This window comes from Amia ocellicauda, chromosome 5 (assembly GCF_036373705.1).
Source record: "Amia ocellicauda isolate fAmiCal2 chromosome 5, fAmiCal2.hap1, whole genome shotgun sequence".
Classification (NCBI taxonomy): Eukaryota; Metazoa; Chordata; class Actinopteri; order Amiiformes; family Amiidae; genus Amia; species Amia ocellicauda.
Window position 1 is genome coordinate 32532408 of NC_089854.1, and position 19549 is coordinate 32551956.

General features: G+C 38.6%; 1 protein-coding gene across 1 annotated transcript; it reads right to left on the minus strand.

Annotated features, from left to right (window-relative positions):
* Positions 1-467: 467 nt before the first annotated feature.
* Positions 468-18797, minus strand: LOC136749026 (ficolin-2-like). Its single transcript, XM_066702965.1, has 6 exons — positions 18617-18797; positions 4668-4784; positions 3444-3571; positions 3021-3150; positions 2483-2605; positions 468-2145 (listed from the first exon to the last, which is right to left on the minus strand). Exons 1-6 carry the CDS (start codon positions 18795-18797, stop codon positions 2102-2104), a joined length of 723 nt encoding a protein of 240 aa, XP_066559062.1. The 3' UTR covers positions 468-2101.
* Between the last annotated feature and the right edge of the window lie 752 nt (positions 18798-19549).

Here is a 19549-nt window from a genome sequence, read left to right on the forward strand (position 1 = left end):
AAATGTAGTGCATTACATTACCCACTACATTCCTTTCTTTTGCCCTGTGAAACAATGTGAATGTAACAGTGCCAAGGGGAAAACTCAACACGGCTACAAACGACCACGCCACACCAATACATTTATGGTGAGTAGGGGGCCTGCGCTACTTCCACTTTCCCTGTGCAGGTTCAGCAGAATCTCTGGATATACACCACAGACACTCCAACATGGGCAAGCAGTATTTATTAGCGACAATGTTATAATGCAATTGCAAGTCCATTCTCCTAATACAAAACCAGTTAAAATCACCTTAAATAAATTGGCCAAAGTGTGTATTTATATATTTAAAAAAATAACTCAGTAAAATCCTAATCTAATAGTTGACATGCTAAAAAAAATGTCCTTCCCTAGGCGTTTCACAAGCAGTGACTAAAAACTTTTTAGTTCTGAAAAACCCTTTTAGGGACGAGACGGCAGATCAGGAGTTCAGGTACAAAAAGTCTTTATTTTGGATACACAAGCAGCTTGCAGAGAAAACCAGAGAGCGATCGAGGCAGTGCACTCTCCACAGCGTTCTCAAAGGGCAGCTCTGCAAGCTAACACATATACAACCACAGTGTTATACGAGAGGTGCATAGTGTCCAATCAGTGGGAGGCTACAGGAGGGTTGGTTCGGCCCGGGTGCCCCACCTCGGCCGCTCTGCCTAGAGACGAGGTTGCAGGGTCATGGTTGTCTTATCTGAGAGAACATTCCTGAGGAAGAGATATAAAAGACGGCACGCAGTTTCTGGAACAAAGAGACAGTGTGAGAGAGACACTTAAACAGAGAGAGATATATGATTATGTATACATAGCAGGATATATACTTTTATTCATATGCTAAGCTGACATCCTCCCCAGGATATCTAATGCCGGTCCTGTACAATCCCCATTTGCCGCACACGCTTCCCTTTCTCCCAGCTCCTGTTCCTCCGTCTCCACCCGTGGATCTCTCTCTGGCACTCTCCCCTGAGTACTGAGTGTCCTTTTTAAAGGGGAACTGCACCCCATTTTCTATCTTGATTATGTTAGCTGTATATATTGTTTTAAATAGAGCAAGTTCGAAAATAGTCTGAAGTGATTATATATTTAGGAAAACCGTGATTCATGAACGCATAGGCGTCCACCATTTTCTCTGTAGCTGACAATCAGTGATGTCAGCAAGGCCCCACAGTGCGGTGAGGCTGGGTGTCTGTCTGACACTGACAGTGCTGAGGCAGCGGCAATCATCATCTGTGTACAAACATGTCACACTGTGTGGCTTTTGGCTTCCACAACACAATGGACATCGTCAAAAAGACAAAGTGATTATCAAGACGATGAGAAGCAAGTAAAATTATTCCCATCCCAAAAGATTTCTTGATCACGTTCAGTCTGTTGAAAGGTCCAACAAATTCAGGTTGTGTAGTTGTGTCTGACATCATCACTAGACCTATATATATTTATTTATTAATAATATATAATTCACCTAAATCAGTTTATGAGCTTATCCAAACACATTTACTTTTTTAATACCCTTTGCCTTGTATACCAGGCTAGCCTGAAGGCAGTCTGGGCTGTAACTACATCACATTTGAACATAATCTCGTTTTGAAATCCAAAATGGCGCTGCTAATGATTTCTTAAACATCAACAGCACACCATGTCTCTGAACAAAAGGTCTAGATTCACAAGAACCCACAAAATGACAATTCCATATGGAACATGCTTCATGGTCTAATGCAAAACTGTTAATAATTTGTTAAATTAAGTGAGAAGTGAATTTGTTCTGTAAAATGAAGCACCCATCTCCCAACCAGACAGAATATATACCTGTATGTCAAGCCTGAGAAAATATAAGCTCTCCATCAGTGGTGCACAGATACATGATCACTCAGCGAGGTCTGATTTTCATCTCACCAAACTTCAGGGAGTAATAGGAGACTCCAGGCCAATTGATTCCGTAGCTGCTAGAGTAATAATATGGAAATTACTGTCCGATGAGGTTGACATAAGTACATGATTGATACCACCAGGCACTATGGTACAGATTGGCACATCTAAAATAGTTGTAATCATTGTAGTTATCATTGTTTTGATCTTAGGTGGAGAAGGGTTGCTGGTTGTTATATGACAGATAATCACCTGGAGACAGAAGAGAGAGGCATATTCACTGGACTGACACACTATTTACAGCAGCCTATGAGGTTTTTGCAGTGTGACAGAGCACACAGCAGGCTTCACAGGGCCATCTCTGATTGACACCATGCTCTCATAGCACAGTCTTATGCACAAAAGTCAACATGTTGAATGTTACAGTGTTCTGATCAAAGTCAAAGTTTATAAAAGAGAAAACACGGGGTGTATTAGTTCTGGGTCCCTACCCTGAAGAGACCTATACATACATATTTGCAAATATATACAGTGTATAGATAGATCTCTTAATGTTTCAGTGGATTGAAAGAACAGTGTGGAAACTTACCTGCATTACCACTGCTTGGGCTGCCCAGGTTGAGTCTGTAGTTGTCAGATTCCGCATTGATTTTGAAGGAGCTGTATGTCATAAACCAACTATTCCTCATGTCAATCCTCAATTCATAATTACCTTCAAAGACAGAGACAGAAGAATCACTCAGAGAGTAAATCACTGATTTTGCTTTTCCAAAGTAATGCATCTCAACAAAGAAACAATATAGATTATCCCACATATTTTAATGGAAAATATGTAGGCAAAGTGGAATGTGCAGATGATCTGAGGTAGTCTTGTGCTGTAGGGTGTTTTTAAGTTGTTAATGTCATCCAAAATAGGAAGATCAGACATTGTATAGTACAATGGATGTATTACTTGAAATAGAACAAACAACAAATAAGGTAAACAAAGTTACCTATATATGTTTTGTTTTGACATTTACAATACACACAGTTGTGAATTACCATAAATTGCTCTTTCCTTCCCCCCTTGCAACCCAAATCAGTTCTCTGTTCCATGTGAGAATACATGTAACAATATATTCACTCACCTGCGCTGGTCAGGGTATTGATATTGTCATTCCCCAGCCAGAACTCTGAGCCCCCTGAACCAAACCCACTCTTGTAGTCGGACCAGCCTCTGTAGAAATCTACAGATCCATCTACCCTCCTCTGGAAGACCTGTAATCACAACACCCAGGGGAGAAATGAGACATCTGTGCATCGTTTCCTCAAAGGCAGTGATGAAGCTTGGCAGTATTGGGAAGATATATACAGTGTTTAATTGCCTTAACTTTAATTACAAGTTATTCTGTTTTTGATTAAGTGCTTTTGACACCTGTTCAATATATGACAACTCACAGTTTGAACAACAGCATAAGTTGCTAGATTCTGCTTGGATCCAGAGTGCTGAGTGGGCACAGCTGCCTAAAAGTGACACTCACAGGTTTACTTTTTCCACAAAGTTCACTCACCAGCCAGCCGCCACCATCGGTGTCCATGTCACAGTAGACGCTGATGGAACTGCCGTCCTGCATGTACACCGTGTACCACTTGGTCGCCGTGTTCCCCTGATCAATCAGGTCCTTGCAGTTCTCAGGCTCTGAGAGAACAACAACAGCACACTGACAGCGGACTGGACTTTTCTCCCATATGCAAATACTTCAGTTTCAGATTACATACTTTTTGTTCTTATCTCAGCAATAAAATTTGAACATTTTCTTTGTATTTTCTGCTGTGCCAGAATTGTATTCTTTAACCTATGTGCAGATCTAAATATTCTAAAGTCATCCACCACTTATTGCTATTTCTAGTATTAACCTGGAGGATAGAGACAAGTATTGGTGAATGTATACATTTGATTATCACATGTATATGTAATAATCATATGTCTCAATGTATGTGTCGGAACATTTTTTCTGCATTCAGTTCAGGTCCAGTGTCAGAAGTTTAATCATCTAGGTCTTACTTGGCGGTACTTCTCATTTACTGCTGAAGTGAACATGTCAGTAGACACATATAGGATTTGTGTTTGGTATAGAAAAATGCACATTTTTGTATTGATATTTGTGGTCAGATTTAACTGTATTAGATCAAAGAATAATCAACCAATGATGTTTCTGAGAGAGTCTGGGAGAAGAAAGGCACAGAGACCAGTGTGGAAGAATGCCATATAGAGAAAGTAATAAAGACATTAAAGGTGACATTACTTATTTCAGAGTGTGATTAGGCAGTTCTCAGGCTCTGAGAGGACAACAACAGCACACTGACAGCGGACTGGACATTTCTCCCACATGCACACACTTCAGTTTCAGATTACAGACTTTATGTTAATTTCTCAGCAATACAATTTTCACATTTTCTTACTGATTCTGCAAAGCTTTACCTGTTGAAATTATTTTTTTCATTGGTATGTATTGCAGCAATACATTGTCTGTATAAGAATACGTCATGTAATGGAAATATGATTATAGTACTGTAAAAATGCTGTGCCAGAATTATAGCCCTTCACCTATAAGTCATCTACCACTTTTGGCTGTTTCTAGTATTTACAATGAGGATAAAGTCATATATTGGTGTATGTATACATTTGATTATCACATCTATATGTAATAATCATATTTCAATGTATGTATCAGTACATTCCTTTGGGATTCAGTTCAGATCAAGTGGCAGAAAAGGAGAAAAGTAGATCTTACTTGGAGCGGCGGTCGTTGATTTATTGTTAGATGCATCGTCTTGCAGGCCAAATATCCCATCAGACCCCTGTACGACATTGAGCTCATCGTTGTCATTCACAGCCAAGACATTCACCACTACAAAACAAGAGCACAACTTCAGCAAAACAGCTCCAGATAAGAGGTTTGAACTTCTCATTTACTGCTGAAGTGAACATGTCAGCAGACACATATAGGATTTGTGTTTGGTATAGAGGAATGCACATTTTTTTATTGATATTTGTGGTCAGATTTAACTGTATTAGATCAAAGAATAATCAACCAATGATGTTTCTGAGAGAGTCTGGGAGAAGAAAGGCACAGAGACCAGTGTGGAAGAATGCCATATAGAGAAAGTAATAAAGACATTAAAGGTGACATTGCTTATTTCAGAGTGTGATTAGGCAATTCGACCAATAAATACCTGTCATTGGATTTGAAAAGGTTGTGTGAGGTTTTATTTTATATTGTAGTTTGAGAGTAGTTTATTTTGGATATTATGAACTACTATAAATATCCAATTCAGCAATCTTTGTGCTTTCTGGTGTTGAATTTCATTCCTGTCCTGTGAACACTCTCTGTATAGCGTCTCTGTGCCAGACCAACATCAGGGTCCCTGTGACACAGCACTGGGCTACAGAGTGGTGAATGACACTAATCTGTACTGTCCCAGCACACTTCCTCACAAGCAGCCCGTAGAGGTCTTTTCACAAGAGCACAATGTGTCGAATGGCTTCCTCTCATTTGTAAACTTCTGTATGTTCTTATGTTCTTGTATACAGACACACAAGTAATTGTAGTGTAATCGTATGGTTTTAGTTATAGTCCAGAAGCAGTGGTGGTTTGCACTTGAACTTACACAGCAATAGATTATTACCCTGCCCAGCAAATTGCTTTTATGTTACTCAATCATTTAAGTTTCTCGTAAAAGGTGCGTCAGCATTGTCTTGCAATGAATGAGGAAACATTTAAAAAAAAACTGCAGTGGTATTGTACAAACAAATCCTGGGGAATGCAGATTCCTCATATAATTGCTTTTTATGTTGGTAGTTCAGGACTCTTCTCAGCTCTTGTTAGCCTTGTGGGCTGCTTAATGTGGTGCTGCCTGACTGAAAAAATGCCACCCAATTTTGTGGCTGTCATTTGTTATTGGAAAATGTATAAATCCTTGATTCACAAAACTGGCCTGCAGCATTATTACTGGAGAGCAATCCAGCAGGTCCTATAGGTAGTGACTTGCATTTACCTGACCTGCTTTCTTAGGCTGTATTCCAAACAGTACACAGTGGTCATGTATAAGCTTAATTAAACCACTTATTGATGAATAATCTCCAAATTCCTTTAATCATCTAAGTTAGTCTTTCCATTCAATTGTATTACCCAGAAAATTAAATATTTCCATTTACAAGGAAGAACACATATTTGTGTTGGGTTGTTAGGTAACCCTGCCTTCTTTCATAGATTGTCATTGTTGTGTAAAAACTGTCCAACAGAAAAACACTTTCAGCATCTATAGAACTGGCAACAACTGACAAATATATTTTAGCCTTTCATGTTAAATTTGGAAATTATTCTTCAGCTTTAATTATCAATTCAACCTTAAAAGTAAAACCTTACAAATGCCTTTTAATTTAGCTAATGTTACGAATTTGTCAATTTCTGATTCAGTTAGCATCAAATTCTGGAACAGAATAAATGGGAGGGCTTCTGGATCCAAATGCCACAATTGTTACGGGTTGAATATATCCTTACCTCTATCAGAAAGTAATGAGCTGGTTGACTAAAACTTGGTTTCTCTTCGCATTTATCCGGGTTGTAGTAATAAGTTAGTTTTTCAGAAATATATATTAATTCTATTGTTTGTGCCGTGCACCTCTTGTCATTGCTCAGTATTTATTTCTGCAACTTTATTATAATTTTGATGGACTTTCACATCACGGTTTTCAAACCACTGAATTGGATGCATCCATCAATGCCATGTGTTGCAATCATAGAGAGTTGAGGTTTTAAACTTTGAACCTGTAAGCAATTTTCTGGAGGTTCATTAACACCACAGTGTTGGTTGAGATGTTCGTTTTCAATGAAGCCTCAGATTTTTATTTTTGTATTATATCTGTATTAATTGGAAACACTGTACAATAGGTCTCACTAGTTACAGTGTATCAACATAGTAGATATCCAGTAACTACATATTAGTTACTCATAAGAACAGTGTAATTATGCATTTGCTAACATGTACTTAATGTGTAAAAATGATTAACGGTATACACTCACCTAAAGGATTATTAGGAACACCATACTAATACTGTGTTTGACCCCCTTTCGCCTTCAGAACTGCCTTAATTCTACGTGGCATTGATTCAACAAGGTGCTGAAAGCATTCTTTAGAAATGTTGGCCCATATTGATAGGATAGCATCTTGCAGTTGATGGAGATTTGTGGGATGCACATCCAGGGCACGAAGCTCCCGTTCCACCACATCCCAAAGATGCTCTTTTGGGTTGAGATCTGGTGACTGTGGGGGCCAGTTTAGTACAGTGAACTCATTGTCATGTTCAAGAAACCAATTTGAAATGATTCGACCTTTGTGACATGGTGCATTATCCTGCTGGAAGTAGCCATCAGACGATGGGTACATGGTGGTCATAAAGGGATGGACATGGTCAGAAACAATGCTCAGGTAGGCCGTGGCATTTAAACGATGCCCAATTGGTACTAAGGGGCCTAAAGTGTGCCAAGAAAACATCCCCCACACCATTACACCACCACCACCAGCCTGCACAGTGGTAACAAGGCATGATGGATCCATGTTCTCATTCTGTTTACGCCAAATTCTGACTCTACTATCTGAATGTCTCAACAGAAATCGAGACTCATCAGACCAGGCAACATTTTTCCAGTCTTCAACTGTCCAATTTTGGTGAGCTTGTGCAAATTGTAGCCTCTTTTTCCTATTTGTAGTGGAGATGAGTGGTACCCGGTGGGGTCTTCTGCTGTTGTAGCCCATCCGCCTCAAGGTTGTACGTGTTGTGGCTTCACAAATGCTTTGCTGCATACCTCGGTTGTAACGAGTGGTTATTTCAGTAAAAGTTGCTCTTCTATCAGCTTGAATCAGTCGGCCCATTCTCCTCTGACCTCTAGCATCAACAAGGCATTTTTCGCCCACAGGACTGCCGCATACTGGATGTTTTTCCCTTTTCACACCATTCTTTGTAAACCCTAGAAATGGTTGTGCGTGAAAATCCCAGTAGCTGAGCAGATTGTGAAATACTCAGACCGGCCCGTCTGGCACCAACAACCATGCCACGCTCAAAATTGCTTAAATCACCTTTCTTTCCCATTCAGACATTCAGTTTGGAGTTCAGGAGATTGTCTTGACCAGGACCACACCCCTAAATGCATTGAAGCAACTGCCATGTGATTGGTTGATTAGATAATTGCATTAATGAGAAATTGAACAGGTGTTCCTAATAATCCTTTAGGTGAGTGTATATAGGAAGCCTTTGGAACTATACTGGGTGGGCATGGCCCACTTTTTCATATTGTAAACCTGCAGGTTTGGTCTTAGTTCTTAGTTACAGCGACATGCAGTACATTGCGATTTACCGGCATAGTATAGTTGAGTACAAACCAACCTATTTTTAATTTCTTAAAGGGAAATTAGTGTAGAAAAAAAAATTCACATTTTGTTATTATTTAACAGACTAAAACCTCCCAGATCATATTTTCTAGTAAATTCTGAGCTGGGGAGATGTCTCTGGTTAATTGGTCATGGAATGTGAATTCTGCTAACCGGTCTTGTGTGAATACATACATATCACTACTTAGTATTGTGTACCCAGTGGATATTTGTTTTTGTTTCTCTATTTGAATGGGAAGTGAGAGATATAGAAATCAGGAAAGAACAGAAGAGTGTAGATGCATTTTGCTTTTCACACCCAAAATGATCAATTACCTAGATCAATTAAATGAATTCCCAAGAGCATTGCATGTAACTCCATGCTAACATTAGTTACAGTGCTTTACTGAAATATTATGCAGCTGCACAGTGAAGACTTATCAGTCTAGTGCATACATGTATGGTATTCTCCATACATGTGTACATTGTAAACATTATAATAATTCACACTCCCATAATCAGCTAAAGATTCTATTTTAACCTGAAACATATCCACTGTGGCTTTGAAGAGATTGTTTTCTATTTATCCAAAAACAACTTGACAACTTTTGTCCTTGAATCATTGATAGGAAGGTCTCAGATCTCACAGCCAGTGGTTTCGTCCCCACAGCTCAATGTGACTATTCAAAGAAAAACAAGCCTTTCAAAATTCCTTTACAGTTCCTTCTCGGAAAGGGCTGCAAGAAGGAACCCTTGTCTAATTAAAATGCAACACTTGGCTGCAATTGAAAGAATGCTCTGGGGGCAAAAATGTGTTGGAGAGAACTGTTGCAAATACCATAATGAAAGGGGACAATTCACACCATATATGCATTCCAAGTCATTGTGTGCAAAAGATCTGCAGATGGGATGAACATAGAACTTTCCTGGGGAGATATTCGCTCATAATTTGAATTTTCATTTGGATATGTGTAGATTAGCAGAGTAATATAATTCATTAATTGTATATCAGCATTATTCAACTATATTCCAAGGCACATTTGATTATTGAAATATGTCAGGCCTATTATAAAATACAGAATCTTAAATATGCTGAATGTTTCCTTAACAATAAATGTGTACTAAATGCTTTTGAAAATGTTTAACTAACTGAACATGCGTTCACTTTGTATTGTTCACTTACCTAACAGAAGCAAATTCAGAAGGGAGGAAAAGCAAAGAAGCCTTTAACAGAAGTATATATAGAAAGGGTTTTCATCCAGAACATTGGTGCTGAAGTTTGTACAAAGGTGGGATTGAAATCCTTTAGAAAATGTTTTTCCAGTTTAGTTTTCATCTATGTTTTTGTCTGACTAACAGTGGGTGAATCACTGTTTGAGTTTGAGGTAAAACTGCAGAAAGTGTAAAGACTGTATTAATGCTAATTAACAGCTACTGTGAATAAACGGTAGGGGGCTTATTTCATCTTGTTTTAAATTGAGCTTTCTAATATCACAGAAGCTATAATTGTATTTAAAAAAAATATTAATCAAGCTTTGTAATTGTTGATATCCTCTTATTGTAATCTTACTTTGTAGTTTGTTTCAACATTAAGTGTAATTAAGCAATATTTTGGAGTACATGTGGCCTGTTCTAAGGTCACAGGGAAGCCTCTGTATCATTCAGAATTGTAGAGGTGCCCAAAAAGACAAATTATTTCTCAACCTTCTCTTTCAGATGACCCAGCAGCCCTGGGATCAAGTACTGCTGTTGAAATTATTAACCTGCTACGATTTAGACTTTATAGTGACTACCACTAAGGTCATATCTGCAGTTTCTATTTCTCCAGTTACTTTGATCTTTATGTTTCAAAGTCTGTGCCTAGAATTTACTATGTTCCTTCATAGGGTTGTTTCTGTTGAGAATTGGGTCACAGGGTTTTCACTATGCTCACTATCCTGCCCTGCCTGTACACCTAGATATTCTACTTTCTAAGCCTGCAGCCATAGCAAGACATGAGGAAATCCTATGTAAAAAATATTATGAATACTTTTGCTTTTGCATTTCAACATACATCCAGTGAGAGTACATACTCAACAATAGCCTGTCAGCAGAGTGATGTTGCCATGGTAATAGGGATCATTCTTTCTAATATAGTTGCAAACTTCCTGCACAGTGCAAACTATTATGGTCATTTTCACTGTGTAACATTACATTTCCCTTTAAAGTGCAGTGTGTTTTTCATCATAATTTTAAAAACACTGCAAAATGTTGAACTGAGCTGGGTACTACAGCACATAGTGTTGCTATTATTGTACATGATTATATTATTTGGGGGACTGCCTTGTAGGCTACAGCAGAGTGCAAACTGTGCATGCTCTTTGTAATAAAAATAATAATAATAGCGACTTTTTATTACTACAAATCGATGGATCTTTCGAAAAAATAGGGTGATCGGGCAATTGAATGCGCATAAAATGTTATTTTTTAATGATTTCGTTACTCTTCTGATTTTATCCATTGACTTTCAGCAAGGAGCTCCAGCGTTAGCAGTCCGGAGACGTCACGGCATATTTTTCGATCTCTGATTTCTGGTACATAGAATGAGCTGGACATGAAAAACTCATTCCATGGAATATGTTTCCACTTATAGAATAACCTGAGAAACTATGGAATTTTCTACAATGATAAAAACAAACTCACAGATTTTGCTCCGAATTAAGAACTTGTCGTGTTTATAAGGTTTGTCCAAATAGTACACTTCACTGAGTACACTTCACTGAATTCAGTATAACACTGAAAGTGAAATCTATGCTGCAGTATATCTTATCCTGGTGCATATTTTGGTTTTGTATGCATGTCTCTTTGCCATTTTCATAAATATCTTCACCTTGTGCAGCTATTTAACAGTAAAGCAAGAGGGCCCTTGCCTTATAGCCCCCAGTATAATTACACCAAAAACCATTAACCAAGTTTAGGTCACAGACCTTCATTTTATTTTTAAATCAATGCAATTCTTCAATATTGTTAAACAAGTTTGACAGGTTATTCTTGGCAACTCCATTTGTTTTCATCTTGATATCCATCATTGTACTTTTGCCAGTAATGTGTTTTAATAGTTGGGATGTTTTCATAGTGAAGTGAATCGCATTGGCTGATCCAGCAAAATTATTCTAAGATAACCTGGATAATAATGCAGAAACACAAGACTCTTAATAGATATAATATGGATAAACTTGACTAAGCAAAAAGGATTGAGAAGGAGCTAGGATTTAAGATGACTCATTATCACTGTGTGAGGACAGAATGAAATAAAACAGACTCAGTGCTATGATAAGCAATGAAAAGCGTAACCTGGCCCCTTCAGATATCTGGTGGAGGAAATTCTGGGTTTGTTTCACTTCTAGCAACCACACAACCATACAACCATGACTGATCAGACTGGACCAAGCCTGAATGGTTCCCTCTTGTATGCAGCCTTTCTAACATTCCTACATCCTGGGGTTCAACACATCCAGACCCAAGCAAAGCTGTCAAATACTGACATACAACCGCAATACTACGCCTATATATTCTGAGGGGCAGCTGAGAGTTAACAGTGGAGGTGAATTTTAATGTGCACTTGGGACAGTCAGAAAATAATCCTGGGAATAGTCAGTGGTTGTTTGTGTATTTGCAGCCCCCAGAGGTCAACACTTGATGAACTGTGTTGTGCCCTGACCCTTGCATTACTGTCTTTCTGTTCTTGGTGCAAAATTATTCCATGACAAGGTCTGTCCTCACCATGTGGGAGATTGTCAGATTGTCATGTCTTTCCTGGCAAGTGCATGCAGTTGTGCCTCAACGTTTTTTAATTAAAAAGTCGGGGAACTAGTAATAATCTGTGTTTAGCGTTTGTGAGGGACAGACCAGGCAGCACATCATCTAATTCTAAAGCAACCAAGCACTACTTCCTCCTTAATAAATGTGAACTATTCAGCACACACAAGAGCAGAGCAGCCAGTCCTGCAAGATTCCAGCATGTGTGTAATTCATTCTCGGAAACTAGAGTGATGTATGCTGTAAATTAATGGTTTCAGGCAAACTGTGTTATATTTAGCATTACTAGAACTCAGCTGTGCAATTTCTCTTACTGGGCAGCGAGAAAGTCTGCCTAAACAGCATTGGGAATGAGGAAACAACAGAATTACTGCTGTTCTTAAGACCACATGAAAGACAAGAAGATCCTGTCTTAGAAAAGTACACAATAACAGCAGGCAATCAGTGTGCTTACTGTGCATGTGAGATTAAGGCACAGTAATGTAATATCTTTGTACAGAAAGGTGTATTTTATTTATAAAAGACAAAGGATATTATAAAACTGAATTAATTCCCAAGCCTGAGGCGTGGGTGGAGGAAGACTTTTCAACACTAAACTCAAATGAGACAATTGACTGTGCAGTTGGGTATTTCTAATATTAGCCTCACACTGCTGTGCCACTAAGTCACTGCCTGATTTCTGGGTTACACTGGAAAGGAGTACTGTGTCTTAATATTATAAATATTAGTAATTAGTAAATAAGAAATGCATTCTTAAGCCGCACACGTTTTGACTTTCAGTGTCAGGGTTGGTACCGGGAATGACAGGAGGGAGTGGGATCCAGTAGCGGTGTCAGGCAAACAGACTTAGCAGACAGGCAGTCAAACAAAACAAAGAGGATTTGGCCAAGGATTAGTTGGGGTCATGGAAGGTAGGTCAAACGATCAGGCAAACCAGGTTAGCAAGGAAGATCCAGAGGCATAGAACAGAGAGAAGGCTAGGGTCGATACACAGGTAAACAGGATTTAAGTAATAATGCTCAGAAATGCTGCTGTAAGGCAAGGAAAGACTTTGCATTTTGTAAGGGGAACAAAAGGGTATATATATGGGGTTTAATTAGTGGATGAAACAGGAAAAATGAAACAAGTGTAAAAGGGGAAGCCTGGATGATAATTGAATGATAGACAGATTGGAGGTTACTCAGGGTCCTGGAATGGAATCTGGGGAAAGTGTGGCTCGTGTGACCTCTAGTAGCAAAACCAGGAATAGTCAGGGTGTAGGAGTAAATTCATTTTCATTCATCCAAATCCTTCCTTGGCTGTAACTTGGTGGGTTAACTGGCAAGAAAATACAAATTTCAGTTGATGGGTATTGAATAGTATGCTGTAAAGCTCTTTTATTGTTATTTCATACTTCAACGTTCTCAGTTTCTCCTATTTATATTCTGCATAACACTTTCTCCATTCTGTTTTGGGAAACTTCACGTCAGTGCTCCACATTTAGAAACCTCCACATCCAAACTGAATATAGACTTGCTAGCTACATAGATGCATTTCCTTGTTTAAACTATTTGGCTCTGTAGGTATCAAACAATATGTAATTGACAGCAGGCTTTCCTCAGAAGGTGGGTTAAATGGGACTCGGACAGAGAAGAAGACAATACAAAATAAACTCAGTCAGCTGTGGAATTAGTGGTTTCCCATTTTAGATTGCATCATGCCTACGAAAACCAAAATAAAATTATTTCTATCAACACAGACTGTTGAAATGATTATACATAAGGTCAGGCCCCCTGGCAGCTGCGTAGAATTAAAACCATGTACTTAAATACTTTGAGAATTATTTAATTATAATGTTAGAATTTGAACTTTATTCCAAGGGGTCCTAAATTCATGTTACTTTAGTACCTGAGTGTAATTTGTTCCACAGCACTGACTAACTCCACAGAAGGTGATGTCTTCAGCCATGTGGTTGTTGCTGGCTATTAGAAACACACTTTTTTTTATATATATACACTGCACTGTAAGAAGCTGTAGTGTGAGGGAGAAGCACAGTTTATACATTACTGACAGGTGAGGCAGCTGCAGATGCCTTTGACATGAGGTGTTACACTCCCACACTGTGGATTTTCCTGAGCAATGCATGGGGTGTATCAGCCACTCAGGGTGTTCCCCATGTTCAGCAGGTTCAGACCATTCTCAGGCCCCGAGAGGACAAACAATAGCGTGTTTATCAAACTCCTGTGCATTAAAAATAGGCTGTGTAAACAACATTTGTCCTTTCAATGGAGAGAAATTGGATATGACTGTGTGAATGGCATCAAATCTCTGGGAGAAATGAGAAACAGACATGGATTAAAGATGCACATTTTACAGCTTTAAAGGCAGGTAGAGAGCAGAAATAAAGGTAGCAGTCTACCATTATCTGTTATTATATCACAAACCATTCACCCTGAGCTGTTTTTTCACTCCCATACTGACCTACAGGAACAACATACTGAGAGGCTGAGTAATTGAGTCAAATACTTTTTTAAATCCCCTGAAATGAATACAATGAAAGCATTTTCTGATATTAAACTGATAATTAAATACATAAGCAGCTATTCATAGGTACATTTCTCCAAATGTATTATGACTCTTAGTAGGATTATTACATTAGGAGAGAGACACTGGGCGTTTATGTTGCTGCAAGGTTGTCGAAGACTCCTTTTCAAATGCTGGACTTCTAGTTTTTAGTTCCCTGTAGTTTTTGTCTGATGCCCACAAGAGGGAGCTTCCGTGTCACATGTGACATCAGACAGGTCAGTCATCCCACTATAGCAGGTCTGAGTAACCTAAATTGATCCGTATGTAAAATAAGTGCCTGGGCCGCAAGACCCATTTTACCACCATTACAAGCCGCAAATGCTAAATTGTAAATTTAAAAATAGCAATATAATGCAATAAATACATATCAACAATGTAATAAGGGAGTTACACATTGATACAAAATAAGCAGTTGTCAAAAATATACTATTTGTAAATATATGGTTGTAATTTTTTCTTCTCTTTTGGGGGTGGGGGTCGCAGGGCACAAGTGGATGTGCACCCCTGTACTATAAGAATGTTCTGTGTGGACTTTTCATAATGAGAGTTATTATTATTGTATTTAAGTTTCTACAGAAAACAAACGACTTTACCGTCACAATAGGGACTGTTTGTGGTTGTCCTAAAAAGGAATTAACAGGTGTGAATGGACCTAGGATTTTGCTTTGTTGACACAGTGTCACATTGTGCACATGAAACATTACCAATGGTGCAGGTAAACATAAATGTGAATGTATAACTATATACAGTTAGGTCCATAAATATTTGGACAGTGACACAATTGTCATCATTTTGGCTCTGTACGCCACCACAATGGATTTGAAAAGGAAACCATCAAGATGTGCTTTAAGTGTAGACTTTCATCCCCATAGATGTACATAAGAATTTGGATATAAGTACATAAGTAAATTCAGTACAAGCCGAATTGAAGGCAGCAGCGCATGTTCCAGCAAAACGCAAAAGTTGAAAATATGACTAAACTTATTTAAAACTGGACTTTACATGCAGCGGCTTCTCAGCATTAACTGCAGTTCAAACAAAATATTGCCCCCAGCTTTCTTTGGAAGATGACTTGTGTGTCTAAATTGCAACCCCGAATCCCATTACTTTGTGCATGGAGGAAACAGACACCCCCCTCCCACTAACAAGGCTACGGTTTTTGATCTCAAAATGTAAAGCCTACTTCTGCAACTCATACTGCATTGATCAAATTCCACCTTTTTTATTCAAGATTTTGCAACATATTGTTGTATTGTTTTAGTAAGGAGGCAGTCATTTTTTGTCATTGCTCAGGTGGTTCATTTTGATAAAGTTTGAGAACCGCTGGTCTAGACAGACTTATTTAAACCTAAAAAGTGTGTAATAAATATCAGTCAGGAGCTCTGACAGACAGATTGCACGCATTTTCACAATCCACATTTTCCTAGATTAAACCTATAGGTGTGTTAATTTCAAGAGAAAATCCACCATCCAATATAAAAACCATATCTCTACTTGTCATCGTTATTACCAATAACAAACAAAAATAACAAGTCTGCAATTGTATAAGAATAATACATGAAACATACATACAATATAATTAACGAAACACAAAGCTTGCGGGTAATACAAACAAAAAATAGATCGCGTTGGCTTTCTCTTATATTTTTAGGTCATCAGCAATCAAAAACACACAAAATAGGTACCATAATAATGTGAAGTAAATCATACATTTAAGATAGCTATATGGCCCCTCCATTTTAACCAATATAATTGCTACCGACAGAAAGGAACATAGTTAAACAATAAACGGTTCAAACTATTACCCTTTTAACTTATTAACAAGGGGGTTCAACATACCTGCAGAGTATGGTTAAAAAAAAAAAAAAAAAAAAAAAAGAAAAACCTTCAGCTTCTGGTTACCAGCTATTTCTGGTCCTCTACTCCCTTGAAAAATGTGCGCTACATGTGGAAGCTGGATCGCTATCTAGCAAACATAAATTACGCTGCTCAACACTAATAAAATAATTGTATCAAAATATATAAACAATAAACCAACTATTGTAGGGTTTTTATAGTACTGTGTATGTCACGTATATTATTACGAGCATGGCGCTGCACTTACCTACTCTCAGCCAAAGGAAGCAAGGTGATGACGTGAACAAAAGGCGCCAAAACTAAGACAATATTAATCCATAACAAACTGCAGGCAGTAGAATCTCCCAGAAAATCTGACATGGAAACCGCTATACAAATGACAGGGTTCGGGATTTTGGTGTAAATACACAATCACATTATCATTCCTTTTACATAAGCAAGTAAACTGCAAGTTATTATGCTCCTCTCGTTCTTGAATGTTTTCCTCCTTGCTCCCTTTCCTGTAGCCCTCGTCTGTGACCCTACATCTTGACAGCACTTAGCTTTCACCGTCCAGGATGTAGGAAGTCACTTACTGTACTTCTGTAAATTGTAAATTGGAATTTGTAAAATGTATTTTGAATTGCTGTTTTAGCCAAATTGAATTTGTAATGATTGATGCCTTGTACTTCTCTGTATTTTTGCACTTTGTTTGCACTTATGTTGTAAGTCGCCCCCTGGATAAATCTGTGAAGTGTTAACGGGGATGTATGTAGGCACTGTGGCATGAGAAAGCCATGTGAAAGTGGCAATACATCGAGCATGGCCACGCATCTGAAGCAACATCACCCTGGTGTGCCAATGACAGGATCCAAAACACAGCAGCAACATCAGCTTCTCACAGCTGCATTTAAGCAGCCCTGTACCAGCCAATAATGTAATAACTGCCAATAACGCAATACATTTTCCATTCTTAATGTAATAACATTTCTGAACCAATAACATAATAACTTTTTGCCCATAATGTAATAAGTTCTTACGCAATTACGCAAAGGAGAAAAATTAGCGTCTTGCCGAAGAGGTTCGCAGGTATAAACATTTGTACGACTCATCCTCTAAAAATTATAAAAACACAGAGGTCGTGATGACTTCTTGGAGGGAAATTGGAAAAACCGTGGGTGAAGACTCGGGAGTCTGCATAAAAAGATGGAGGGCAATGAGAGATACGTTTGTGCGGCTCAAGAAAAAAATGAAGTTCAATAGTGGAGACCCTGGGCCCGGTGGACCGAAAGTACCGGCGTATTTTTTTATGCTTGGCTCCATCGATTCGTAAAGCATTGAGAGACGGAGACCAATTTCGCCTTCAGAAATGATTTTGAGTTAAGACAATGGAAGCATGCTTTCAATGGTGCATGTAAACGTAATGTGCGAATATTTGTGGTGGGTGGTCATTCTATGTAATGTTTTACTGTATGTGTTGCATTTATTTTAACTAGTTGCCCGCTAGTATATCAACGTTTTACAAAGGAATGAAATATCACACAATTAGACTTTGGGTATTTAAAATAAAATAAAAAGATGCAGGTAGGGAACAGATGGGGAGACTTTTTTCCCCCAAACATATATGCTATGTTCAATTGCTTTGGCAACATTAATTTGTTTGTCATGCCAATAAAGGTCCTTAAATTGAAATTAAATTGAGAGACAGGGGGAGTACAATAATAGACAACATTATGTTTTACAACGTAAAACCGTTTAAACATTTTATTAAACTTGAAATTGGAAATGCATCTTTTACTTTGTAAAGAACACAAGTGCTGGTATAAAAATATGGTCTGGAGAAAAAAAACAAGGTTAATAAAACAATGTAAGAACTCTAATAATCACAGGAACTGATTTAGTTTTATATCAAATACATAAACTATTTCTATTATTGGGTTTTCTTTTGGATTTGGTATTCCAGTTAGATGAAAGCACACCAACACCCAGTCCCGAAAGAAGGGCAATGTCTGGACACCCCCTGGGCTACACTACAAATTGAGGAGCTGGATGACATAAGGTCCACCACCCCTACAAACCAGTTTATATCCTCAACTCCTGTCCAACATCTGACCTCCCAGCAGCCTGCCCAAAGACATCCTACACCCAGTGCTAGGCCACTTGAATTGTCCTACTCCTCTGGCCCCCGTGGGATATGTAGTGATGATGATGATGATGTCCACGGCAGAATCCACAGTGAGTGCCTCTTCTAGCCAGCAGACGAAGAGGAAGAGACTATCCAGAGGGGAGGACATCCTCGAGACCATTGACACTTTACGCTGGGAGCAGATGGCAAGCTGTACTGTACTGGTGTCACAGCCGAGTGCAAACCCCGGCACTGCTCGGGACAATGATGAGTTTTTCACGTTTGGCGTCGCCGTTGCAGACTCGCTGCGCAAAAAATTCCAGCCGGGCGGGTGGAGGCAACAAAAGTGAAAGTCTTCGCTGTGCTAGGAGAAGCACATACTGTATGCTGTAGCATATTGTGACATTGGCTATTTTCTGCCATTTTTTTGTTTACTTTTTTACTAGGTTTACTGTTTGTACCGTTTATAAACCTGTTGGGTTTGATAGAATTGATTCTGCACATAAAATAACCTTGTTTATGTTAAACATACTTAGTTTTTGCTGCACTTTATTAAGTGAACCTTGTTTATGTTAAACATACTTCTTTGATTCTGCACTTTTGTAATAAAACCTTGTTTATGTTAAACACATACTTCAGTCACTGTCTTAATTCTAAGTTCCAAAAAGTTGTACTGCTATAATAGCTGTTTAATTGACCACGTCTCAAGATTGCATCCTGCCAGGGCACCATTCCTGCAGGTGTTTGAAAGAACCGCATCAGGTCCCTCTGAACACCAACAGCAGCTCATGAAGCCAGCGGGTCTGTCATTTCCGTACATAGCAGGGCTGTAGCTTTCCAATGATACCAAACACGCCCATATCTTAGCAGGCTGGGCTGTGCTGCGCTGTGTGTTTGTGTGAGAGGCACAGACCGCACATG

Bases quoted from the DNA above. Each gene is read 5' to 3' on its own strand.
- LOC136749026 (XM_066702965.1), bottom strand. From the start codon at position 18,797: ATGTCCTCCCCTCTGGATAGTCTCTTCCTCTTCGTCTGCTGGCTAGAA. The intron at 4,785-18,616 runs GTCAGATGTTGG...CTTGTTTTGTAG, and splicing joins TTTGGGCAGGCTGCTGGGAG to TGGTGAATGTCTTGGCTGTG. The intron at 2,146-2,482 runs GTAAGTTTCCAC...TTCTGTCTCCAG, and splicing joins CCCAAGCAGTGGTAATGCAG to GTGATTATCTGTCATATAAC.